The sequence below is a fragment of the Molossus molossus genome, unplaced genomic scaffold, assembly GCF_014108415.1.
Source record: "Molossus molossus isolate mMolMol1 unplaced genomic scaffold, mMolMol1.p scaffold_m16_p_4, whole genome shotgun sequence".
In the NCBI taxonomy this organism is placed as follows: Eukaryota; Metazoa; Chordata; class Mammalia; order Chiroptera; family Molossidae; genus Molossus; species Molossus molossus.
Window position 1 is genome coordinate 128490065 of NW_023425377.1, and position 23499 is coordinate 128513563.

At 48.2% G+C, this 23499-nt stretch overlaps 1 protein-coding gene across 2 annotated transcripts; it reads right to left on the reverse strand.

The window, feature by feature from the left end:
* Positions 1-797: 797 nt before the first annotated feature.
* LARP7 (La ribonucleoprotein 7, transcriptional regulator) lies at positions 798-22670 on the reverse strand. Of its 2 annotated transcripts, XM_036241758.1 has the most exons (14): positions 22553-22670; positions 15982-16185; positions 15121-15221; positions 14961-15044; positions 14675-14839; positions 14497-14590; positions 14072-14425; positions 13853-13997; positions 12211-12362; positions 11271-11389; positions 8176-8335; positions 7933-8024; positions 5972-6020; positions 798-1207 (listed from the first exon to the last, which is right to left on the reverse strand). In XM_036241758.1, exons 2-14 carry the CDS (start codon positions 16181-16183, stop codon positions 975-977), a joined length of 1950 nt encoding a protein of 649 aa, XP_036097651.1. In that variant the 5' UTR covers positions 16184-16185; positions 22553-22670; the 3' UTR covers positions 798-974. The 2 variants fall into 2 exon arrangements, with proteins under 2 accessions (XP_036097651.1, XP_036097652.1); XM_036241759.1 differs by lacking the exon at positions 798-1207 and having other exon boundaries at positions 5767-6020.
* Positions 22671-23499: the final 829 nt, after the last annotated feature.

Below are 23499 nucleotides of genomic sequence, written 5' to 3' on the forward strand. Positions count from 1 at the left end.
CCTTCCCATTTCCCGAGACTCCAGTTCTCCTTAGAGTTCTCATCTTCACTCTAAGTAAATGGCATCCTGGTGCCGGGCTCACGAAGCTGGTCTTTCATCTCTTCCTTTAACATGTTCCGCTGTGAGTCTGACATGTAAACATTTCTAGACCACCCCGGCCCGTTGCTCAGTGGTTAGAGGTCGGCCCACGGACCAAAGAGTTACGGGTTCGATTCCGGTCAAGGGCATGTGCCTCAGTTGCAGTTTGGTCCCCAGCCCTGGTCAGGGTCGTGTGGGAGGCGACAATCGATGTGTCTCTCACATTGATGTTGTTTCTCTCTCTCTCCCTCTCACTCGGAAAATAAATGGAAAAATATCCTCAGGTGAGGATTTAAAATAAACAAATAAATGAAATTTCCAGACCAACCCTCACACACTGGTCCACTCTCCACCTTCTCTTACCTTTTTACCAACCTTCTCCAGCTGCCGAGGTTCTTGCTGGGTCACAAGCAGGCCAGGCAGGTCCCTCCTCCTTCAGCATCTCACATGTGCTGTTCTCTCCGCAGCTGGTGGGGTCAATGCCAGAGGGCACTGGTCGCCCTGAGGAAATGGGTCCCCAGGCCGAGTCCTCACCGAGCCCAGAGCCTCCGCGCCTCCTGCCACCTGGGCACCCTGACAGCTGCCCCACCGGAGCCGTCCTGGGGCGGGTGCGCTGAGACCCGGGCCCTGCCCGGGACCTTGCTGCCACCTCTCCAGACTCTGCTGCCGAGAAGCGCAGGGCGGCGGGGCTGCGGCCCTGCCTGAGACTGGACCCTTCCTCTGCTTCTTCCTCGGGCTCCACGAGCCTCCCTGCCTCTCACGACAGATGTGTTGTTCCTTTGCTCCACCTCGAGCTCCTCCACCTTCTCGGAAACTCTGACCCACAGCTCCCGGTGCACATGCGCTTCACGGACAGTTTCCGTCTCCTGTGACCACAGGACTGCTGACCGTCTTCCTCACTCGTTCTTGCCACTTGTCTCGAGAACGTTGCTGGGTCCTGCACGGACCTGTCCTGCTGACTGACAGGTGAAGAAACGCTCACCAGCCGCTGGGCGCTTCCTTCCCAGGCAGGGCTCTGGGGCCCCTGTGTCCCGTGGCGGCCCAGAGCAGTGTGGCCTACTCAGGCACGGGACCAGAGCAAACGGGTCCCTGCGGGGCAATGCGCAAGCCTCCAGAATTCTGATGGACTCTAAGATGAAGAAAGGGAACCCCAAATAAATGGATTATAAACCTCTGTGGGACGTGCGGCTTGAAACAGATACACGTGAATTAATAGGAAAATAGTTATATTTCTTGTACACCTTAGTTTGTGGGTGTACTGCAACAGAAATAAGGGATTCTGTAACACTTTAGGTTAAGCACTATGAGATGTACATTATTTGACCATATCCACTCAGTTCAAAATCTAACTTATCAGTCGCATAATAATTTCACTAGGTAACCCACAAGATATCAAGATTACATTTTTCTGTATCGATCCAATTTTTTACATATCATTTTATGTTAAAATAAGGATTAGAGAGGTGTGTTCGAATGGCTACTTTGTAAGCCATTCCATAAAATGTTCTCCAGGTACAGGAGTAAACGCATAAGCCTGACAACGTCAGTCACGCCGGTTAGGGTTTCTGGAAACACAAGTCTAGATGTCATCCGGTCAAAAGACAACCAACCAAGAAGCTGGTCAAATGGAATCAAGACACAAACCAGCCTTTTCTTTTCCTGGCACCAGCTGAGCCTTGTGCGGAGAGGTGGCTGGTCTTCCCTGTGACTCTTCCGGTCGCTGGGTCACTGTCAGCTGCGGCCCCAGAGCCTGCGGGGACGTCGGTCCCTGTGGCCCCTCCGTGCCGGCTGTCCAGCTGAGACAGCATGTGGGCCACAGAAGTGCTGTTCCAGCAGCCCATCGAAAAAGTAAAAAGAAAAAGGTGAAATTAACTTTAATCATGTATTTTATTTAACCCAATACATAAAAATATTTCAATGTGTATTCAATATGAAAGATTAATGACATCTCAGTATACCAAGCCTCCAAAGGCTGGTGCATGTGCGTGTACGTGTGTGTGCACGTGTGTCCCGCACTCACGCCCATGTTCAGACCAGCCATATCTCAGCATCTGGGTGTACTGAGCAGTGCAGCTCCAGGTAATTACAAATTAGTTACATTGCTCAAGGAAACAAAGTATGTAACTTCTGGGATTTCATCCTTCTGAAGAGATACGCTGATCTGCTTCTACACCAACCTCCACAGATAACTCCAAAAACGGAATTCATACAAACCTGACTATAATCCTATTTCATAAATTTCCATGCTACCAGATGCCCGGCCTCCCCTGTGCACATGAAGGACACTGTCTTTGTTTCTTTACACACATCTTATCTCCAATTTCCTTCTTAAAATAAAAACGTGCTGAAATCATACTTCCATTTTCAAGAATTTATTCATTTTTGAAATTCATTTTTGTACTAAAGATTGTTTTTTAATACATTTTCATCAAGTAATGAGCATCCGCAAAAGCAAGAGCCCGCTTCCTGACACTCACCGTGCACACGTGGTAAAGTTCTGTGATCTCTGCGAATTTAGTAAGTGAAAAATGGTATTTTGGTGCAGTTTTGACTGGTGTGTTCCCTTTTATGGATTTAGTTTGTTTTCTGTGTACTGTGTTTATAGTATATATTCTCTTATATATTCTTGTCAAATTTTCTTTCAGTACAGTTGCATCAATTCACAAAGCACTATATCATGCTACCCCTTTACCAGATCCCCCTCTCTGTGAGACTGAGCTCTCCGTGGGTGTCCGGGGCAGTCATGGCCAGCTCCGAGCACCACTCTGAGTACTCACCCCTTGGGGAAGCCCCCACTGTCCCATAGCAGTGCAGAACCTGGGGGGCAGACTTCGGTTTGTCACGGTCCCTACAGCCCCTCCACAGGTGATGACCTGGTCTATGTGGTGAGCCGGGCTCAGGCCTGGCCCACTGGTGAGGGCGTGTGAGGAGGTCAGAGCCCTGCTGTGCGCGGTTGCCTCGGCGGGAGGGGTAGGCTCGAGCGCCAGTGGGCTGAGTGCAGCCCAGGAGTCGCAGGTGGGAAAGGTGCAGAGTGGGGTGGGCCTCCCAGCGACACCTCCTTTTCCATACGATAAACTTCCAGGCGTTTGACAAATCACACGTGGTTTGTTTTACAGAAAGGCACTGCTTAATGGAAGTTGTCTTTAGCTGAAAGAACAAACTCGTCCAGCTAACCCACGAGAGCCCTGCTGACCCCGCACCTCCGGACCCGAGTGAGAAGTGAGGCGCAGGCACCCAGCCTAGGGAACCGTCTTCTGGTAAAAGCTGACTAAACTACATGGCTCTCTGAAATGTGAAATATCTGCTCAGCAGTAACTAGCCTCTAAGCCAAGGTGAGAGGCAGGGGTTGGATGTGGAAAATACCACAGAGAGGGTCACAACTACATCAAGCTCTCCTGCACATCAGTCACTAAGGAAACCCACCCCACACACGGAGAAGTAACTCGCCGAGGGCCGACCCTCACCGAGCAGGGGAGCGACCAGTCTCACAAGTGACCGGGAGCCGCACGGAGAGGACGACATGCACCCTCAGCTCACAAAGCAACAGAAGTAGAAGACGGATTCCGCGCGGTGCTCAGAGTTCATGACAAGGACAGGGCAGCCCTGAAACACCGTTGCTGACGGGGGGGAGACCCGCACGGCCATCTGCACTCTCAGACCCCACGGCTCCTCCCCGGACATGTGCCGACAGGCACAGCACAGAGCGGAGCGGCCTGGGCTGCCTAAGTGACAGTGCGCGTGCGTCCCCATGGACAGGTGGGGGTGGGAGACAGGACCGAGGGTCTGTCCCTGAACGTGCGGTCCAGCGCAGGAGCAGAGGTTGGGCCCCACACGCGCCCGGTGCGCTGATGTCTGGCAAGAGCTTCCTGTGGCCACACCACCCACTCCCGAGGACACAGCGAGCACATGGATGGCAGTGAGGCTGTTCCCAAAGTGCCAGAGTCACTGCCGGCTGCTCAAACCAGTCGTGCCGCTGAGGGAGCAAATCCCACTGAGGTGCAGACAGGTGCGTGGTGGGCCCTTTGACAAAAGCCACGTGAATGAGATTCAGTGACTGAGAAAGTATCCTCGTCTGTGGCTGGACCCCATCTGCCATGACGCCCTGAAGCGCACATTCTATTTAACTCAACACACGTTTATCAAGCGGTTACTGCATCAAGTACTGGACAAAGAAGGGTGCACACTTACCCACCGATCACAGTTCATGACTCCAAGGTCATGGAGAAGGATGAACTGGCTTTGCTTCCACCGGCAGAGACCTACTGCATGCCTCTCACACGTGTCTTCCCGGGGCTGTAAGTCCCAGGGCCTGAACCTTCCCTTCCCTTCCCTTTGTTTTCAGTGTCTACAGTATCACTGTCTGATTACAGCAGAGGCTACATAAATATTCCATTAATTAAATGAATTAAAGAATGAATGAGCCCTGGCCGGCTCACGGACCAGTCGAGGGTTTAATTCTGGTCAAGGACACGTACCCTGTTGCAGTTCATCTCTGGCCCTGACTGGGGTCATGCAGGAGGCAACCAGTTGATGGATGTGTCTCTCTCACGTAGATGTTTCTCTCTCCCTCCCTTTCTTCCTCTCTCCTCCTCCCACTCTATCTGAACAAAAATATCCTCGGTAAGGATTGGAAAAAAAGAATGAAGCCTAAGTGAATGGGGTCTCTCCTCCAGCTGTTTGGCTGTCCCTAGGACGTACCTCACAAACTGTAATCTTCACTTATTTCTGTTTCCTCTCTTCCCCTTAGGAGAGAATGGTCCGAGTCTGGTCTACTTCGCCAGTATCTCCTGTGTCCAAGGAGTGCTGACCTCGCCTCAAACACTGCCAGGGGAGTTTGAAATTTCACTTGATAACCTCTCCAGTCACCCTAAGACTGTCCTGAGATCAACTGGATTCTTGAAATAAATTTACTTGGGATCATTCTGGGTCAGCTGGAGCACATTTAGCCGTGACCCTCACACCAGTGTTCAGTGCCGATAGCCAGGCCTTTCTCTCCGCCATCAGGGTGCCTGCTGGCTCTCCTTCACAGACGAGCGAGTCGCCAGGATACCTATTTTTGGTAGTAAAGCTGCTGTCACCCCCAACAAGAGAGGTAGCCAAGCCCCTCAGAGCTCTGACTGCAGGCTCCCAGCTGCACAAAAGGGGCACCAGCTGAGCCCCCCCCCGCCCGGGACAGAGCTGGAGGGACCAGTGAGGAGCCTGAGGAACGAGCCTCCAGGCTGCCCCGGGCCCTCTCCTGACCTGTGAGGCTGAGCCGCAGTCTGGAAAGGCCAGTTGCTCCAGCCTGGGAGTCCCCGAATGAAATGACAGACCTCGGTCACACTGCTGATTCCTAGACCTCCCCGCATTCACGGCACTGGGTGCCTTTGTTTTTGTCTTGCTTTGTGGAACACAAACTCAGTACTCTGTTCATGGGACCTGAGCCAGCAGAGTGCAGTGACAGAATAAAGACCACACGTGTGTCTCTGCAAGTCGACCTGCAAAGACACCGGGGACACGAGGAATGGGAAGGGCAAGCTACAAAATAACAAGTACAGTGAAAGTCTAGCATTTTCCTAAACTGTATTTATGCAGTAGTGGTTTGCCTGCACATCTCTGTTTCAGTGGTATTAAGAAAAAACAAAATTCACAATAATGTTCAAAACATTTATTTACTAAATCACTTTGAGGTTGATTTAGGTAAGATAATTTCAACAAATAAAGTGTTTAATGTGAAACTGTGATATACAATGTACTTGTCTCTATGAAAAAAAACTTATTTACAAGTTCTATGGAAGAAAACATTAATTATGCACCATCAGCATAATAAAAATGGAATAGCGCAGGCATCCAGTGAAATCTGAAGGTGAACCAAACTTTTTTCACTCATATTCAGAAAATCTAATATGCATACTTGCTTGTTGAGTCTTTTCGAGTCTAATCTTCTCAGCTTTGGTGATTAACTACAGAAAAATAAATCAGAAATTAGGATGTACTGGTTACCTGAAAACAAAAAGATAATTATGACTAAAAAATGTTCACACCTATCAGCTTGAATAAAATTTTTCAAAAAAGGGAGAGGAAGACAATGAGATAATTAGGCTAAGGTCAAATCAATTACAGACAACTATCTTGGTTATGGTTTACTAAGTATAACAGGTACTAAATTCTAATTATCCAAAACCCTCCCACTACAGCTCCAGGTCACTAAGTATGTTTTGACGTGAAGCAGCCGCACTCTGCGCAGGCGATACTGCTGCTGTCGGGAGGGCCACGGCCACACCTGCTGGCTGCTGCCCATCCCCTGGGCTAGAGCACACAGCACGAGACTCCTCACATGCTGCGTGGTCAGGAACCACACTGCGCCATCGCTGGAATGAGACGGTGTGCTTCAGGCGGAGTGCTACACGAAGGTTTCCCTACAGATGTGAAAATCAAAGTATCTCACACAGGGCCTGGCTGGGGGCTCAGGTAATGGAGCACAGCCCATCTGCTGGCTGACAAAATAAACACGTCTACCCCTCTCCTCTAAAAAGCCTGGACAGCAACTACTTTGGTGGCTCCTTTTTCATTTCAGGACCTGAGCCAAGAGGCTTTGAGAACACGCTCGAGGTACAGCAGGGAGGGTAGCTGGGAGTGACCTGCTGCAGCTCACTGCAGGGCCGCTCACTGGGCTCTGAGCGACCTACAAACCCCCACAGTCCTTGTTTACTTCCCTGCCTCAACTCTATAAAAATGGGATCTTTCTGAAAAACAAAAGGACTGATTCCTAGTTTTATAGATGTAAAATTACACACCAATTAAAACAGAAACATTATTTAACAAAGTGATTTCATTTCGGTGCTGAGTTCTGATGAATGACTTTAACATTTAAATAACCTCAAGCAGGCTTTCAAATGAACACCTCACAGACCTAGAGTCCTTAGGAAGGAGGCCTCCCCAACTGAGCAAATGTCGCATTCAGGGAAACAGAACTAACAAAGACCAGTAGGAAACCTCCCCACAAATCACCCAAATTCCAGTGGAGGCAGGTGATGCAAGGCTGACGAAAAACACTTGATTTTTAAGTTTAAGAAAAAAATAATTGTATAAATACAAATCCACACCGTCAAACACAGAATACAGAAAGTATAACTTAAGTGTTAACCAATGATAAGAGAATGTACATCTTTACAGAATTTTCTTCTTTTATAATGATTAAACTCAGACAGCAGTGACTTAGTCATCACCTGCCCTATTTTGTTCTGAGCACGGTAGCCTGCACTGACTTTTACATGCGTAATAATTTGTTTAAAACTATTAAGCTTGGCATCTCACTAAAAACAATAATGATTTAATAAATTACTCAGTGTCATTTAAAATAAAATTATTAAAAGAGAAGCTAGCTTGCTTTAAATTATTTAATGCATTTAAACTCGTTGACTATTCTAGAGAAAAAGTACTAAAGCTTATCACTGTTTAGGGAACATTAAGCATCAAGTCTCTCAATCTTATCTCTGGAAGCTCAAATCCTTAAAAACACACACACTCTAAACACATTGTGTTTTCACCCTTAGATAATGTTTAAATAATGGTTCACCACCCAGCTGAACAGAGACCAGGACTGCTGCAGGTCACAGCACAAAGAGGAAAGGGGACTGACAAGCCAACTCTGCGCATTCAAGGCCTAGAGACAAGCACGCCCTCGATCCCAAGCGCAGCACGCACGCACACACACACACGCCCGTCAGGCACAGCCCAGCGAAAACACTGCCTTCTGAGGACGACACATCACCTTCGGAAGAAGTCAGCCTCCGAAAATAGTTTATGTTACCAAAAAAGAAAACCCCCTCACAAAAAATCAGTCAGCAAAACTAAACAAAATCGACTGGTCACCTTCTCGGTGCCCCTCTTCTTCTCGCGAGGCTGGTTCAGCTTGGCCTGCCTGTCCACCAGGATCTTCTGCCAGTACCTCTGCTCGTGGTCACCTGAAACAAGACACGCAGAACTGAGCCGTTGTCAGTGCACCTAACGTTGCTGCGTGCATCTGAGAGCAAACACTAGCTCCACTAGCCAGACTCAGAGAAGAGCACAATCACCCACGACACAGCTCTTCAAGGAAGATCCCATGAAGTTTACCAGAGAGAATCTCGAGCTCCCAGCTGTGCTTCTTTCTGATGTCTGCCTGTGCGCTCATCACGGCGTGAGCGCCCTCGGGGGACTTGAACCTCACGTGGCATTCGGTGTCTCCTTCCAGCAGGTCGACGTACACAACGTCTGAGATGGCGGCCAGCGTGTCCTGCAGCCATGCAGAGAGGCGTGACAGAGACAAAGATGTCTCGTGACAATGCTACGAGTTTCCCAACGGGCATGTCAGAATGTGTTACGCCATATGAAGCCTAAGATGAGAACTACCCTACATTAACCATTTCCTCTAAAATACATATAAATGCTCTCAAAATACGGACATGGACACCAACTCGAATAAGTTTCTTTTGTTCAGCAACATCCTGAATATCTCGCCAGAATGCAAACGTTGCCAAGGACAACGGGTTCATGCAGTAGAAAGCACGAGATCCCGGCTCCCACCCCAGCCAGTAAGAGCGCCAAGGCACAGAGTTAAAGACAAAATAAAAGCTCACAATGGATTGAGGAAGAAGGTGTGTTTCTCTTTACCTGGACACTTATGACTTAAAATATACGGGAAAAACATTCCACTTTTTATAATAACTCATGCAAAAAAAAAAAAGTTTAAGTGAACCTACAAAAATTCTAGGTCCTGAGTGGATCTTCAAAAAAATACCTCAAGAACTCTTACTTTCTGACAAAATACGTAAGCACCCTCTCCTACACAAAGGGTGGTCACCGGAACCAAGGAGGGTTTCCTCCGGAGCCTGCTGTGAGGGCAGATGACCCCATCCCTGCAGCCGGAATCTTTCCTCACAGCAGGTTCCAGTCAACACAATGCGATTATGCAGGAATGTTCCTCTAAGTCTTCATCTATCCACCTCAATTCAAAAGCTAAAGTAACTGAAGATTCGTAACTCTCCCCAAGAAAGAGGGGCCTTACCCATCTTGTCCCCTTGAGTTTTGACCCAAAATTTCAAGCCACAACTAATTTAGATAACTTTCAGATGTTGGATTTTAAAAGTCTGAGTTACAGACGTGGCTGAGAAACACCTGGAAACACTGTTTCAGCCTAAGAAGGTTTTCAGGCCGCACTGCAGGTGAGTGTGTGGAGCCAGGTCTGTACAGGCCAGGGACCGGCCCTGACCCAGCCCTCACCTCCCTGCCTACCACAGGGGAGGCACTTACATATCTGCCAGTTCGATGGAGAAAACAAAGAAAGAAGAGAGAGAACAAGTATACTAGTCAATTCTTCCCATTTCTCTCTTTTTAAATCAGTGTCTATTTTTTGTTGTTGTTAACCCTCACCTGAGGTATTTTTCCACTGATTTTTAGACAGAGTGGAAGGGAGGAAGGGAGAGAGAAACATCGATGTGAGAGAGACACATCTATTGGTTGCCTCCCGCGAGACCCCAGTTAGGGGTCTTGCAACCGAAGTACTAACCCTTGACCGGGAATCAAAAGCGTGACCCTTAGTCCTCAGGACTATCTACACTCTAACCACTGAGTCAAAATGGCCAGGGCCCCGTTTCATTATCTAGTTAAGAGAACTTAATTCAGACACTAAACAAAACAAAACCAAAAATGTTTCAAGTTGAAAAAAATTTGTTCACTAGTAGTATAGCTGCTTAATTGATTTCCGTGACTGCTTAATAGCCATTAATGTCAGGGTAATCTGGGGACTGCAAACCCTTCTTGGAATGACAATGGGCCTGGCAATCACGCTGGGCAAGTCCAAACAGCAGTCCCCACCCTCACAGTTCAGGCTTGTTCCAGCAGACTGTCAGTCATTCCCAACACACTTTGAGTAAATTTTCTACTAAATCTTCTGCAATCTAACCAACCACAGCAGATTCACATCCTCAATTTCATCTCTCGTGCAATTCTGCATTGTGGCAGCACTCTGCAGGCTGGGACTATCGATTTGGGACCGAGCAAGCCTCTCATCAACATCCCAGGGAGTGACAGCTGCGGAACTCGGAACTTCAAGGCAAGTTTCAGAGAAGAGCGCTCACAGGGGACCACAGCGAGCAGCCTCAATGGTTATGCAAGTTAGCACGTGACTGGTGTGAAGGGCAAACCCAACCAACACACTACATGGGGCTGACGTCAGGAGAGCCAGGGTAAGTCACTGGCTGTTGCAGAGTACTTCACAGGGTTTAAAAGGACATCTTCTCACCCACTTGGGCGCCGCCTCACAGGACACAGGGAGAGGTGTGCCCTGTGCTGGCGCAACAGGCTGCACGCGGCTCCCGGAGCGAAAGCGGCTGTCCCACGGGACGGCGATGTAAATCGTGCAGAGCTCTGGAGATGTGTGCACACGCACACACAACGTTGGTAATTTTTCAAAATACTTGACACTCTTATGTAATTGCTTCAAATTTTTTAAACAACCAGCATGGATTGAAAATACTAAAAAAAAAAAAAAAATTACACATAAAATTAAGAGGCTGTTTTCTCCAAAACACTCTGCATTTCTTTCAGGAAAAAATTTCAATTCTCAAGATTCAATAACACTAAAATAAACTAAATCCATGCTAAGAAAAAATATACATATTACCTCTTTTATTCCAAGATAGTTTTGACTTTAGGTCAAAAACCTTTCAGGAATTTATTGAAAGAAAGCTAAGCAGCACGACAATGAAAACAAATCAAAGTGTCCAGTTTGCTCCCAAACCTGACCACAGCAGATGGTTATGGTTTTAAACTAATTTCAGACCAACGCTAATATTGTTAAACCTTCAAACATTTTTGTGACTGTTTTTCTAAAATCCTTGTCTCTGAAAACAAAGCCTGGTGGAAGTGAGCCGGGAAGCACTGGGCGCGCCCACCCTCCGGCCGAGGGCAGGGTGGTTTCTCAGCCCGCCGCGGCAGGCAGCTCCGCAGAGCAGCCGGGGTCTCCCGCAGCAGGGTGCTCAGTGTGACCCATGAGTCAGTCAGTCTTCAGGTTCAGCTTCAAGTCAAGTCTGAGTCGCTGAGGACAGGCCCTGGAAGTGCCTTCACCAGGAGCCAGTCCTCACTGGGTCTGCCCTGTCTCCCACGTTCCAATCTCACCGCCAGCCTTTAAGAGAAGGCAGGGACAGTGAGCTGGGGACCCCAGGCCTCACCTTGACTACCTTCCTGCCAGGCAGGGGCTCGGGGCCGAGGATCTTCACAATCACACCGCTCACGAACTGCGGCCCTGGTGCCTGAGCCTTCTCCTGGGGGCAGCGGGCCTCCCCGTTGGCTGTGGATGGAGCAGAAAGACCAGCAGCAGCTCTCACACCCGATCACTCAGCACTCAGGATGCCCCCCTCTAGAACAGCACGGCCATTCCTTAGGCTGCTTTACATCATTAATTAACTTAACTTAAAACTTAATTGTAACATAATTTATGTAATTAAGACAATTACTTTGTTGTAAATCCTTGGGGTTCAGAACACACTCCCAGACCAAGTCACACTGCTCATTGCAGAGTATCATGAATCAAATGCAAAACCTTTTATTACTGTAAATGCAAACTGTTCCTTTCACAGGAACATTTGTAAACGCCCCCCCATGGCCCCCAAATTCCCATCTTCCCTGAACCAAATAACAAAAAGTACTTAATTAAGTAGAGAAATAAACAGATATAAAATATAATAATTCAGATGTGAAAATTTATTTTCATTTTAAGAATTTAAAACATATCCTAGTATTAAAGATTTCAAAAGAATCTTGCTTTTTGTTGTTTCTGCTTGTGGTTAATACTGTGGAATGAAATTACAGTTTTTGTTTATACAAACAATCAAATCATAAAGTAGGCACTCATTCATAAATCTGACTAATAATGAGAACTAGAGAAAATTTAAATAACTGATTTGAAAAGACACTGTTTAAATGAGCCCTTTGAATGTTCCTATCTCAAGAATAAGTCACACATCTGGACAACTTGCCAAGTCAACAATTTTTCTAATGACTACTGTAAAATTAAGTTTCTAAATATTAAAGTTTATACTGTAACAACTCAAATAGTATTTCAGCATGTAAGTACAATATAATGTTACAGAAACTCTCATCGCTGTTTACCTTTTTCATTTTTCATCCCAGACTTGTTAGTTACTCCATGGTCTATTTCCATCTCTGACTCCGATTTTATTTGGGATATTGTTTTTTTTAATGACGCCATACTGGCTTTTTGCAGCGCTAAATACTCTTTTTTCAAATCCATCCACTCGCTCCTGCAGTGAAAAAATTTATACATTAGGACAACAGATGACTAAGTACATACACTCACAGGGACTGGAGTCCAAATCACCCAGCGAACAGGCAAAGGGAAGCTTGCCCCGCCCCAGAATCCAGATGGAAAGTTTTTAAATTGCCAGTTCACTTCTTTCATTATTTGAACTCTTAGAAATAAAAGTTTAGAATTAATTAACGGGTAACATTTACTAAAACAGTCATCTCTAGGGGGGGTCAGATCGAAATGTAAAGATTACTGGTTAAACTGCTTCCAGTTTCAGAGATAACATTCCTTAGTCTTTACTTGAATGAAAAGGAATTTCTAAGAGGCAAAAAAAAAACCACCCCCTGGAAGCAACTTATTTACATGCATTTAACATGTAGATGCTTCTTCAAACAGCTTGAGCTTCTCCAGAGAAAAACACAATGGCCCTCCTGGCTCCTTGGAGAGCTCATTGTTAACTCTAATCTACGCCATCAAACAAGCAGATAGGAGAGTTTTTAAGAAGGAGATCTTCTGGTAATGGTTTTAGCTGCTAACTGACATCTGTATACTTCAAAAAAAAAAAAAAAAAATCCAGACCCACCCAGGATCATACCTTCCCGAGCTGAACATTAGAATAACAAAAGGCTCGCAAAGATTCTCTGAGATAAAAGGCAGAAGGAATCCCACGTGAAGAACCCTATAAATACAGGGCCCGAAGCACTTGCCCTTTAACCTTCCCCAGGAGGACAGGGTCTGGGGAGCGGCAGTCCGGGAGACTGAGGACGTCCAGCTGAGAGGTATGCGCTTGCTTTCCCCGCCTGCGCCCACTCCAGGTGCCGGGCCCCCTTCCACTCTAACATGGAAACGCTTTCTGTGCCTCGAGTAGTAAGTGCTTCCATGTTTTAGTAGAAGTGAGTCCCAATAACCCTCCAGATGCCAAACTCACTTGTTTCCAGAGGCTACGGGGACCCCCTTTGCTTTAACATGGGGGTACCTGCTGTGTAAAACAAAAGTAAGTGCTTCCATGTTTCAGTGGAGGTGTCTCCAAACCCACACTTCCTTTCGTCTTTTTGTTTTCGATACTTACTTCACAGGTTAAAGCCAAGCCGGATTGCAGCGTTTTCGAAGACTAGGCTCCCCACCACTTAAACGTGGACGTACTTGCTTTGGAACTAAGAAAGTAAGTGCTTCCATGTTTTAGTGATGGTAAGTCTTGCTTTGCATTTTCACAAGCGCATAAGCCTGACCTGCCTCCGAGGTGTCTTTCAGCTGAACTTTTCAATCTGCTGAGAACACCCACTACTTTAACATGGAGGCATTTGCTTGACAGATGGAAATAAGTGCTTCCATGTTTTAGTGTGGTTGTTGCTTTCTAACCCTCCCTGCTGCGCGCAGACGGGGCTGCGGCCCATCACTGTTGCTAATATGCAACTCTGTTACCACGAACTGGAATTGCACTTCAGCAATGGTGATGGGCTGGGCTGACTGCCGCGAGCCACTTACTTGGACAGGACCCGTAGAGGGATAACCTCTTCTCCCATTTTGTGCCTCTCCTTGTGTTTCTTCTTATGCTTCCTTTTCGCTTTTAAGAGTGATCCGTCTTTCGTATCTCCTGTCTCCTTTTCCTCTTCAGTGGAGACTTCTAGATCTTTATGAAAAAAGACAGATCAAGAAATACAGAAAGTTTTATTGATCCAGTCCTAACCCTAAAGCTACAAATACCTTTGTTTTCTTTGGACACTTCTGAGGCTTTTTTCAGGTTGTCCTTCTGGGCTGTTTTCCTGACTTTGGGCCTGGGAGCCGGGCACCCTGCATCCTCAGAGCTGCTCCGCTTCCTCTTCTCTGCTCGCACCACAGGTAAGCCGGTCGCTTCAGCTCGAACCCGCTTTTTCTTTTTCTTCGAGGGTGGCTTTTGGGGTTCGGTGCCCTCCCCTTCGGAGCCCTCGGACATGGCCCTGGGCCCCTTCGCTTCATGGACGCTGCTCTCCTTGCCTGCGTCCACACTCGCCTCCTGTGCGGGGGCACTGTCCTCCTTCTTCACCCGGGCTTTCTTCTTCTTCTTCTTCTTCTTCTCTTCTGTAACAACGCTAGGTCATCGTTCACTTTACCGGAACCACACCCACTTAAAATGTCTATTAATAACTTACCAGCTGCTCCTAAGGCAGGAATGGGCTTATTTTTCACTGTTTTAGGAAATACCCCAGGTTTCCTTGGTGCTTCTTCTGGTGGGTTGTTAAGAAACTGAAATGAAATCAGCAAAATATTTTTTGCTCCCAATTAAACACTTGATATGTTTCTTTTTTTAATTTTAGGTCCTGGACCTACCTCAATAGCTTTTGCTGCTTGTTCTTTTGTCTCAAACTCCACGAAGGCGAAGCCCTTTGGGTCTCCAGTGGACTTGTAGTGGGGTATGCTCACATAAACAACGTTGCCACACTTCCCAAACACTCTTTCAATCCAGCTGTGATTCACATTTTTGGGAAGTAACTCCTAAGATAAATTAGAAGCAATATTAATTATGTAAGTATTAAGCAAGGCCAATAAATTTTTACTTGAGTGTTAAAATGTTTCATTCTTTGCGGGGCGGTGAGCGCCTACAGGACAGTCTTACCACATACACGGTCCGGTCATCTTCGTCCTTTGGCCTTTCACCCAGAGGCTTCTTCCTTCTGACCCTGGTGCCTTCTAAATCCAGCTTGAAAAGCACACAGAAGGTTAATATCCTAGTATAATTGTGATATAAAAATAATGCAATATGAAATATTTCTTACCTCTACAACAGCTGAACTTTTCAGTGCTCTGGCTATTAACTTTTCATCAGTGGTCAATTTTTTCATTTTGTTAAAAGACACCAGAAGTGATATATCAACATCTAATAAAAATGTAAAAGTAAATACACATTTTTAATTGGCTGCTGGAGCGGTCATGGCTGAAAATCCCTGTCCCACTGGAATTCTAAACTTAAATTTCACACTTTAGTTTTTAGAATTTGTGCTACCTAAACCTTCTCGGGACAAGCTCTAATGCTCATCCACTCTCACCTCTGAACACACATGTTTATTACTCAATTATTTCTAGAGTTCTAGTAAGTCCTTGACCCTAATGGTAAATAGTGTCATAAGCTTCATTCTTAAAAAAACTGCATTGGGGTGACACTAGTTAACAATTACAGGTTCCTGCTCTGGCCGGTTTTCTCAGTGGTTAGAGCCTTGGCCTGAGGTCCATAGAGACCCGGGTTCAGTTCCCACTAAGGGCACGTGCCTTGGTTGCAGTTTGTCCCTGGCCCCAGTTGGGGTAGTGCAGGAGGCAGGCACTGTGTCCCTTTCACGTTGATGTTTCTCTCCCTCTTCTCTCCCTCCCTCCCTCCCTATCTGAACAAAAATGGAAAAATGTCCTCTGGTGAGGATAAAAAAACAAAACAAAAAACAGTTACAGGTTCCTGGTACACGTCTGTAGACTACATTGTGTGTTCACTGCCCCAGGTCTTGTCTCTGTCCATCACCTCTTGTTTATCACCCCCCATACCCTGCACCTCCCTGCTTCCTCTCCCACCTCCATCAACACTGTTGGCCCCAAGCTGGCAGGCCCAGCTGCACAGGAGAGCCAGCCCACCCACAGTGAAGGGAACTCACATCCATCCCTGGACTTCTCTATCTGCTCCCGGAGGAACCGGTCCTTGTGAAGGTTCGCATCTCCGAACCAGAAGTCTACTTGCTTAGTGATGTCTGCAAGCACCTGTTTAACTCGAGACCGCTTCTTTTTCTCTACTTCTTTTTTATTTGCAGTATTTTCCTCTTCCATTGCCTTTTCTTGTTTTCCTCTTTCAGTTTCCATTCCTGTAAATTAAAGAGGTTCGTTTCTCCTTTTTCCCCCATTGACACCCTCCAACTCCCATCCTGCCCTCCTTCACAGTATTGTCTAGGTCCGTTGGTTATGCATATATGAAAACATGTTCTTTGGTTTATCCCCCCAGCCCCCAGGTTTGTCAGTATGATCTTTTTTCTATGTCTGAGTCTATTTTATTCATCAGCTTATTTTGATCAGTCTTGTCTGAAGGACTAGTGGATTAAAGTTTGGCTGCCCGGAGAACCCCAGAGAAACACTTCCAGACATTTCTAACAATCAGCTGAGGAAACCTTCAGTGGCCTATGGATCATTTAAAAAATTTTAGCTTTTTTCATTCGCTTTTTTGGGGGGTGGGGTGTGGGGGGGGGGGTCCCACGCCCACAGGCCTGGAATTGAACCAGGACCTCTCAGTCCATGGGATGATACCCAATCCACTGAGCCACACTGGCTGGGCCTGTTGGCCTTTTTAAAATTAAAACATTTAGCCCTGGCTGGTTTGGCTCAGTGGTTAGAGCGACGACCTGTGGTCCGGAGAGGCCCAGGTTCAGTTCCCGCTAAGGGCATGTACCTCGGTTGCAGTTTGTCCCCGGCCCTGGTTGGGTCCTGTGGGTGGCAACCACTCGATGTGTCCCTTTCACGTCGATGTTTCTCTCTCTCTCTTCCTCTCTCTCCCTCCCGCTCTATCTGAATAAAAAAAGGAAAAATGTCCTTGAGTGAGGATAAAAAAATTAAATTAAATTAAATTAAAACATTTAGAATATCCTGTCTTATACAGTACAGATCACAGCTTTAGTTTTTAGGCCTTTTGAACTGCAGGGCCAGGTTACCACCACACTACACTTTTAAGTCTGTAAATCAAAGTTTGAGATTAAGGAACTTCATCTCAACAGATTTCAAAAAAGTTAGATGCATTTTTAAATTCTACAACCTCTATGAGCTGATTTTTTTTTTTAATCCTCACCCCCCCAAGAACATTTTTGCATTCATCTTCAGGTAGAGCGTGAGGGAGAAAAGGAGGAAGAGAGAACCAACAATGTCAGAAAGACACATCAAGTGGTTGCCACCCACACAACCCCATCTGGGGCCGGGGACAAACCACAACAGAGGCACAAGCCCTTAGCAGGAACCGAACCTGGGTGTCTCTGGTCCGTGGGCCAACCCTCTAACCACTGAGCCAAACTGGCCAGGGCACTGTAAGTAGAATTTAACAGGTGAGCTTAGAATCAGCCCTTTTCAGGTGGCCATCTATTCCAGTATTTTTCTTGGGCACCAATTCCAAACCCCCTCCTTTCAAGTTATTCTGAATGTCTCCGTTGCTCCCTGGGCTCCAGAAATACTGGCCCTCTGGCTGCTCCTAGGCTCTGAACACTACCCCTAGGTAACATGGCTTGTTCCTTCACTTGCTGGTCTTATTCAAGTGTCATTTCAGTGAGGTCTCCTCCCACAATTACATTTAAAACCGCAAATTTCTGGACAGTTTCTGTCTCCCCATTGCATATGTCACTTCTAGTATTGCAGTACAATTTACTTATTTACTCTGTGCTCTTTGTAGAGTGCAGGGTGGAGGAAGTCAGTGGTTTTTGTATTTTTTATTGATGTATCCATCCCATCCCTAGACCGTAGGAGTCACCTAAACATCTGTTGAAGGAATTGTCATCTTAATGAAATCATCAGAGGTACATACACAAAAATGAATACACGCGCAAAGGCTTACCATTGGGCCTGGGATGATGCAGGCCTGCCCGAGAGTAAGTTCAGCCTCACTTAAGATGGTTTCCTTGGGAAGGACATTTAAGACACATGGGGAAAGTTGTATCTGTCTTGTCGGCCCTATTAGCTGGCACGCAGGCCTTGGGCCTACATGACCAGAACAACATAAGAGATTGGAGGGCAAAGGGGGCTAAAGCTTTCACGTACCAGGGTAACCTCAAACACTGGCCTAGCTGTGGCGGGTAAGGGGCCATGGATGTGGGTCGAGGGCTGGATCTGGGGAAGTGCTGGGCAGGCCTCAGAAGACAGGAAAATGCTGCCCTGTGTCTGCTGCCTCCTGTGTCCTGTCAAGCTCACTAAACAACGCCGGGTGAAACCATCTGCGCTGAGTCTCAGCAGGGCAGAGCCCTGCACTGCTCTCACGTCAACACAAGAGAGCTCGGCATTTTGAGAGCAGGCTGCAGTTCATCAGCCAAGTGTGAATTTTAAAACCACACAGGTAAGGAAGTATTAATTTACACGATGCTAGCATGACACATAAACAGAGCTCTAGGTCAGACTAGTCGTCAGAAAGCAGTCAGGTGTCCTTAGTGCCACAGACACATCCCTCACCTGATCCTCTCAACCTGAGCCCATCCACCGGGATCCCTCCCACCATTAGCTTAGCTTCTGAGGTGAGAACGCCCTTGGGGACACATTCTTCCTGTAGCTTGCAGAGGGTTTTCCTCTTCTGGCCCCTCCCGCTCTGCTTCACCATTCTGTGCTGCTTAGCACTTGGTTCAGTCCTGAGCTCCCTTCTGATCCACACACATCCTTTCAGAGGGTCTCAGCTGGAAGCCGCTTCTCTACGTTGACAGCTCATGAATCTAAATTCCCCGGCCCCTACTTCTCCCCTTTCTATTATTCAACTGTCTACGTGGACATCTCAACTTGTTCATCTTAACTGTTACCTCAAGTTTAAAATGGGGAAAAACTAACCTATCAAATTTTAACTTATTTTGTCTAGTTTTCCACATCTCAGAAAACACCAATCACAAAACTGCAGAGAGGGTAAAGCTCTTGGATTGCCCTAGTTCTTTTCTTCACACCAAACAGACAGTTCATCAGCACTGCAACCACCCAGTCCAGGCCAGCACTGCTCCACCTGAACTACAGCAGGGGCACCTAACAAAGGCCTGCTGCTGCCTAGTCCAATAGCATCGATTTGCCAGATGCAGCCAGGGTCAACACTGCAGGGCACATCGACCTCTTGCACAAAATCCTCCAAAGATTTCTCATCACATTCAGAATAAAATCCAAAGTCCTTACTGTGGCCTACAAGGCCCTGGTCCATCTGGCCTGGGGATGTCTCAATAACTTAATCTCTTACAATTGTTTCCAGCAGGCTCACTGCAAATAAGACATGTTGCCTTTGTTCCTTAAACAGGCAAGGCGGTTCCCACCCCCAAGGCCTTTACATCCATAGGGATTACTTACTGGTTCATGCAGGTCCCTGCAACTTGCTCAAGAGGCCTTCTCTTCGACACAATCTAACATATCCCCTCCCTGCTAACCTTAACCCTCCACACTCTCCTCACACTTCTGATCCTGTCTCTTCTCATCACCATCTGGAATTATAACTCTGTCTGTCTGTCCACAGAATGTGAACGCTCTCAGGGCAGGGACTTGAGCTTGATCACAACCTACGCATTTGTTGAATAATTAAATAACTTATGTTAAAAGATCTTACAAACTGTGAAGTGTTAAGCATTTTAGATCTCTTGTAAGCGGGTAGGATCATAAATAAAATTGAAACGTGGTCTGTAATTATCACTATAACGGGACCCACTGCTAACTTTCCTTGCTGAAAGAACTAGAGACGACAAAGGGCAGACTACCCACCTCCAATCCTCTGCTTGTCAAAGGCCTGCTTGACTTAACTGTCAAAGCCGCCACCCGCCACCGCCACCGGAGGAAGGAGCCCAGACCTGCACCAGCACAGAAAGCCACACCTCTCCCAGGAGCCACACTTCCCCACCCCCGGGACAGCTCACCCAGAGAATCCCTTCTTTCCTCCTCCTAACAATTATTTTTTTATCCTCACCCGAGCACATTTTTCCATTTTTTTGTTCAGGTAGAGTGGGAGGGAGAGAGGGAGAGAGGGAGAAACATCGATGTGAAAGGGACACATCGAGTGGTTGCCACCTGCACAACCCAACCAGGGCCGGGGACCAACTGCAATTGAGGTACGTGCCCTTAGTGGGAACCAAATCCGGGTCTCTCTGGACTGCAGGCCGAGGCTCTAACTGCTGAGCCAAACCGGCCAGGGCCTAACAATTATTTTTGTGGCTTGGAGAATTAAGTCAGAAACTCTTGCCAAGGTGCGTAGTACATGTCTGCAATTGTGATTTATTTTTTTCTTAAAAAACTTTTTTTCTTTATTAATTTTTAGAGAGAGAGGGAGGAAGAGAGAGATAGAAACATCAATGAGAAAACATCGACTGGCCTCCTGCATGCCCCCCGCTGGGGCTCGAGAGCACAATCTGGGCATGTGCCCTGACTGGGAATCAAGGGCGCCCTCTTGGTGCAGGGTCGACACTCAACCACTGAGCCACACCGGGTGGGCTGCAATTGTGATTTAAAAGGTTTACTCTATAGATAGACATTTTAGATGACGTGGATTGAACAAGAATGGTACAACTGAGCTTCTCTACACAATGGCTGGGACAGACTAGAAGTTGCCCCATCACACTTTCCTGATCCTCCAGGTCTAACTTTCTCATTATCCTGAGATGACAAATAGGTGTGCTGTCTCTTCATTTATCACAAATCATTATCTTTCTACCCAGGCCTGTTCTTCTCACCGTCGCATATAAGGATCACATTCCATTGAGGTAATCAATCAAGCTCTTTTCTAGCTGGAAGAATTCTGAGCAAGTTACCTCATCTCTCTCTATGAACTACATGAAATGTGGACAAAAGCCATACACATAATTGGGTTTTGTGAAAATTAATCAAAATAATGTACACAAAGCACTTTGAATTGCTGCTAGAGAGCACGCACTCAATGTATAACCATGATCATTTATCCTATACCAATCTGTCCCAAGACCTAGCAATTCGACCTCCGGAACGGCTCTTAGCTCCATCCAGTGTTTCCCACAACTTACATAAGGGAACAGTTCACACACTGTTGTAGCAGCCATCCATTCTTCACAGAAGCTGTGTAACTAAAACACGCAGCTAATTCTGTGACTCTGATGTCAAAACTTCTGTAATAAACTGCCTAGCACCATCTTGGAACAGAACATGTATTTTTCAGAAACTGTCCCATGAACCAGTGTCATCTGACTGGCTTCTAAACTTTAAACAAGGAACAGAAGTGACCCTGTAACAGTGCAGATCAGGTTACACACACTGTTTTAAATCCTCACAGTCCTCACAGAAACCAGGTGGTTTCTCCCAACCTTTTCTACAGAGGCTCCAAGCTGAAGGACTTGGACAGAGCCTCCTGTCCCTATGCATTTATTCCGTTCTGACTGCAGTTTGAGACTGGCTTCAAGAGTCCTGAGCCTGGCTGGGGTGGCTCACTGGCGGAGCATCGGCCCTGCACCAAGAGGTCGCCGGTTCGATGCCCAGTCAGGGTACATGACCAGGTTACGGGCCAAATCCCCAGTGGGGGACATGCAGGAGGCGGCCAGTTGATGGTCTCTCTCACTGAAGTTTCTATCTCTCTTCCTCTCTCTCCCCCTTTCTCTCTCTCAAATCCATAAAGAAAAAAATTTAAAAAAAAAAAAAAAAAGAGTTCTTGTGAATCCCATGAAACTGTTCAACGATAACTTTTAATGAAAAGGTAAAATCATGGGTCTTGTGCAAACATAAAATGAATACGTGTCAAAGATTGTGAAGTAATGGGTCAGGGAGCTACTTAACTGATAAAAATCAGTTCACAGGAAAATTAAAAAGGCAGACACACAAATCTCAGCAGCGAGGGGGGCTGGAATAAGCCTGCGAACAGACGTGACACCGGTCAGGGCAACGACCGCAGCTTCGATCGCTGCGAGGCCGACGCGCGCTGTTTTCTGCGAGGTTCCCAGGTGCAAAGCAGCCCAGTGGCAACGAGGCACCGAGAACCTGGGGGAGAACCCAGTGTCCTTCGTTGGCCACTTCGAAGGCTCCCCTTCCCCGGCGAGTCCCATGCACCAGGTTCTGGCTCAGCACCGTGTCCTGGGGAAGCTCGCGCAGGGCTTTCCCGACGTTTTCAAGGGGCGCGGTGCGCTCAAAGGGCGAGCCCCGTGGCGCCGGCCTGGCCTGGCCTCGCCACCCTCGGGTCCCAGCCCGCGCGCGAGCGCCCCCTGCCCGCACTGCGCGCTCACGGGGACGGGACTGACGTCGGGAGGAAGAAAGGCCTCAGCCTGAAGCCCCGGGTCCTCACTTCCGTATCCTTGGGGCGCCGCTGCGCACGTCGGGGACGTGGCGTCACTTCCCGTGGGTCCCCAGCCGCCCCTCCGCCCCGACGCCGCGGGACTCCGCGCCCGCCTCCCCCACACCCACTGCCGCGCATGCGCACTGACGGGCTCGCGGGGAAGCGGGGCACGAGGGGAACGGATGACGGGGCGCACTGACCTTACCCCACCTCAGCGGCCCTAGAGTCCGCTCGGAACTTACTCCGTTCAGTTCCCCAAATACAGGCCAGACCCTGTGTCCTCCAGCCCTTCCGGTCTCCCGAATCTCACACTCGTGGTTGGGACGCGTCATAGGACGAGCGACACAACTCTCCCGCACGCCTCGGAAAGACGCTCCGAGGCGCCGCGTCGCTACGTCCCAGGCGTGCGGCTCGGGGGCGGGGCGTCGGGGCGCGCGGCCAATGAGGAGCGTGATGGGCGGCTGAAGCCGGCGACGCGGCCGCTGTGCTGGTCGGGGGAAGTGACGTCACGGCCTGTGGCGGGAGAATTGGAAGTGAGTGTGGTGCCGTGTTTGGGAGGCGTGAGCGGTCCTTGCTCTCCGGGCTGAGGGCGCTGCGGCCGCCCGCGTCGCTGCCCTGGGGCAGGGGCGAAAGAGTCGGCGCCCCGAGCGGACGGTGAGGACGCCGGCGGGCCGGTGGTCCCGGGCGTGTGAGGCCGGCAGCGCCGGGCCTGCTGCGTCCCTCGTTGCCCAGGAAACGCGCTCCTCCTTGTTTGGATGTGGTTTCCTAACAGGACACCGGGTCGCGGCTCTGAAACTCACAGACCGTGAGTCGTTCAGGGGTGGGGAAGAGACGCCAAGCCCGGTGCCGGCTGCCAGGAGCCCGGGCGTCCGGCCCTGCCCCGGGGACACGGGTGCCCTGGCGGCCGGGCGGGGCAGCCCCGGGTTGCGTGACAGGTGTGGGCAGGCCTCCCGCAAACGGTGTGACGCTGACGACGCTCCTTGACTGGAAGTCAGGGCTCTCCTAAATATTAGAAACCCAACCAGCCTTTTTCCCTTTTTACCCTCACGAGGACACTTGCATTCATCTTCAGACAGGGCGGGAAGGAGAGAGAGAAGCATCCACGTGAGACACATCGAGTGTCTCACGACCCCACCCGGGCCCGGGGACCAACTGCAGCCGAGGTCCTGTCCTTGGCGGGAACAACCGG

Excerpts from the sequence above, each read along its gene's own strand:
- LARP7 (XM_036241758.1), bottom strand. The coding sequence starts at position 16,183 with ATGGAAACTGAAAGAGGAAAACAAGAAAAGGCAATGGAAGAGGAAAAT. Across the intron at positions 11,390-12,210 it reads TGGGATGAAAAATGAAAAAG|CCAACGGGGAGGCCCGCTGC; the intron begins GTAAACAGCGAT and ends CTCCATCCACAG. Across the intron at positions 6,021-7,932 it reads AGAAGAGGGGCACCGAGAAG|TTAATCACCAAAGCTGAGAA; the intron begins GTGACCAGTCGA and ends ATTTTTCTGTAG.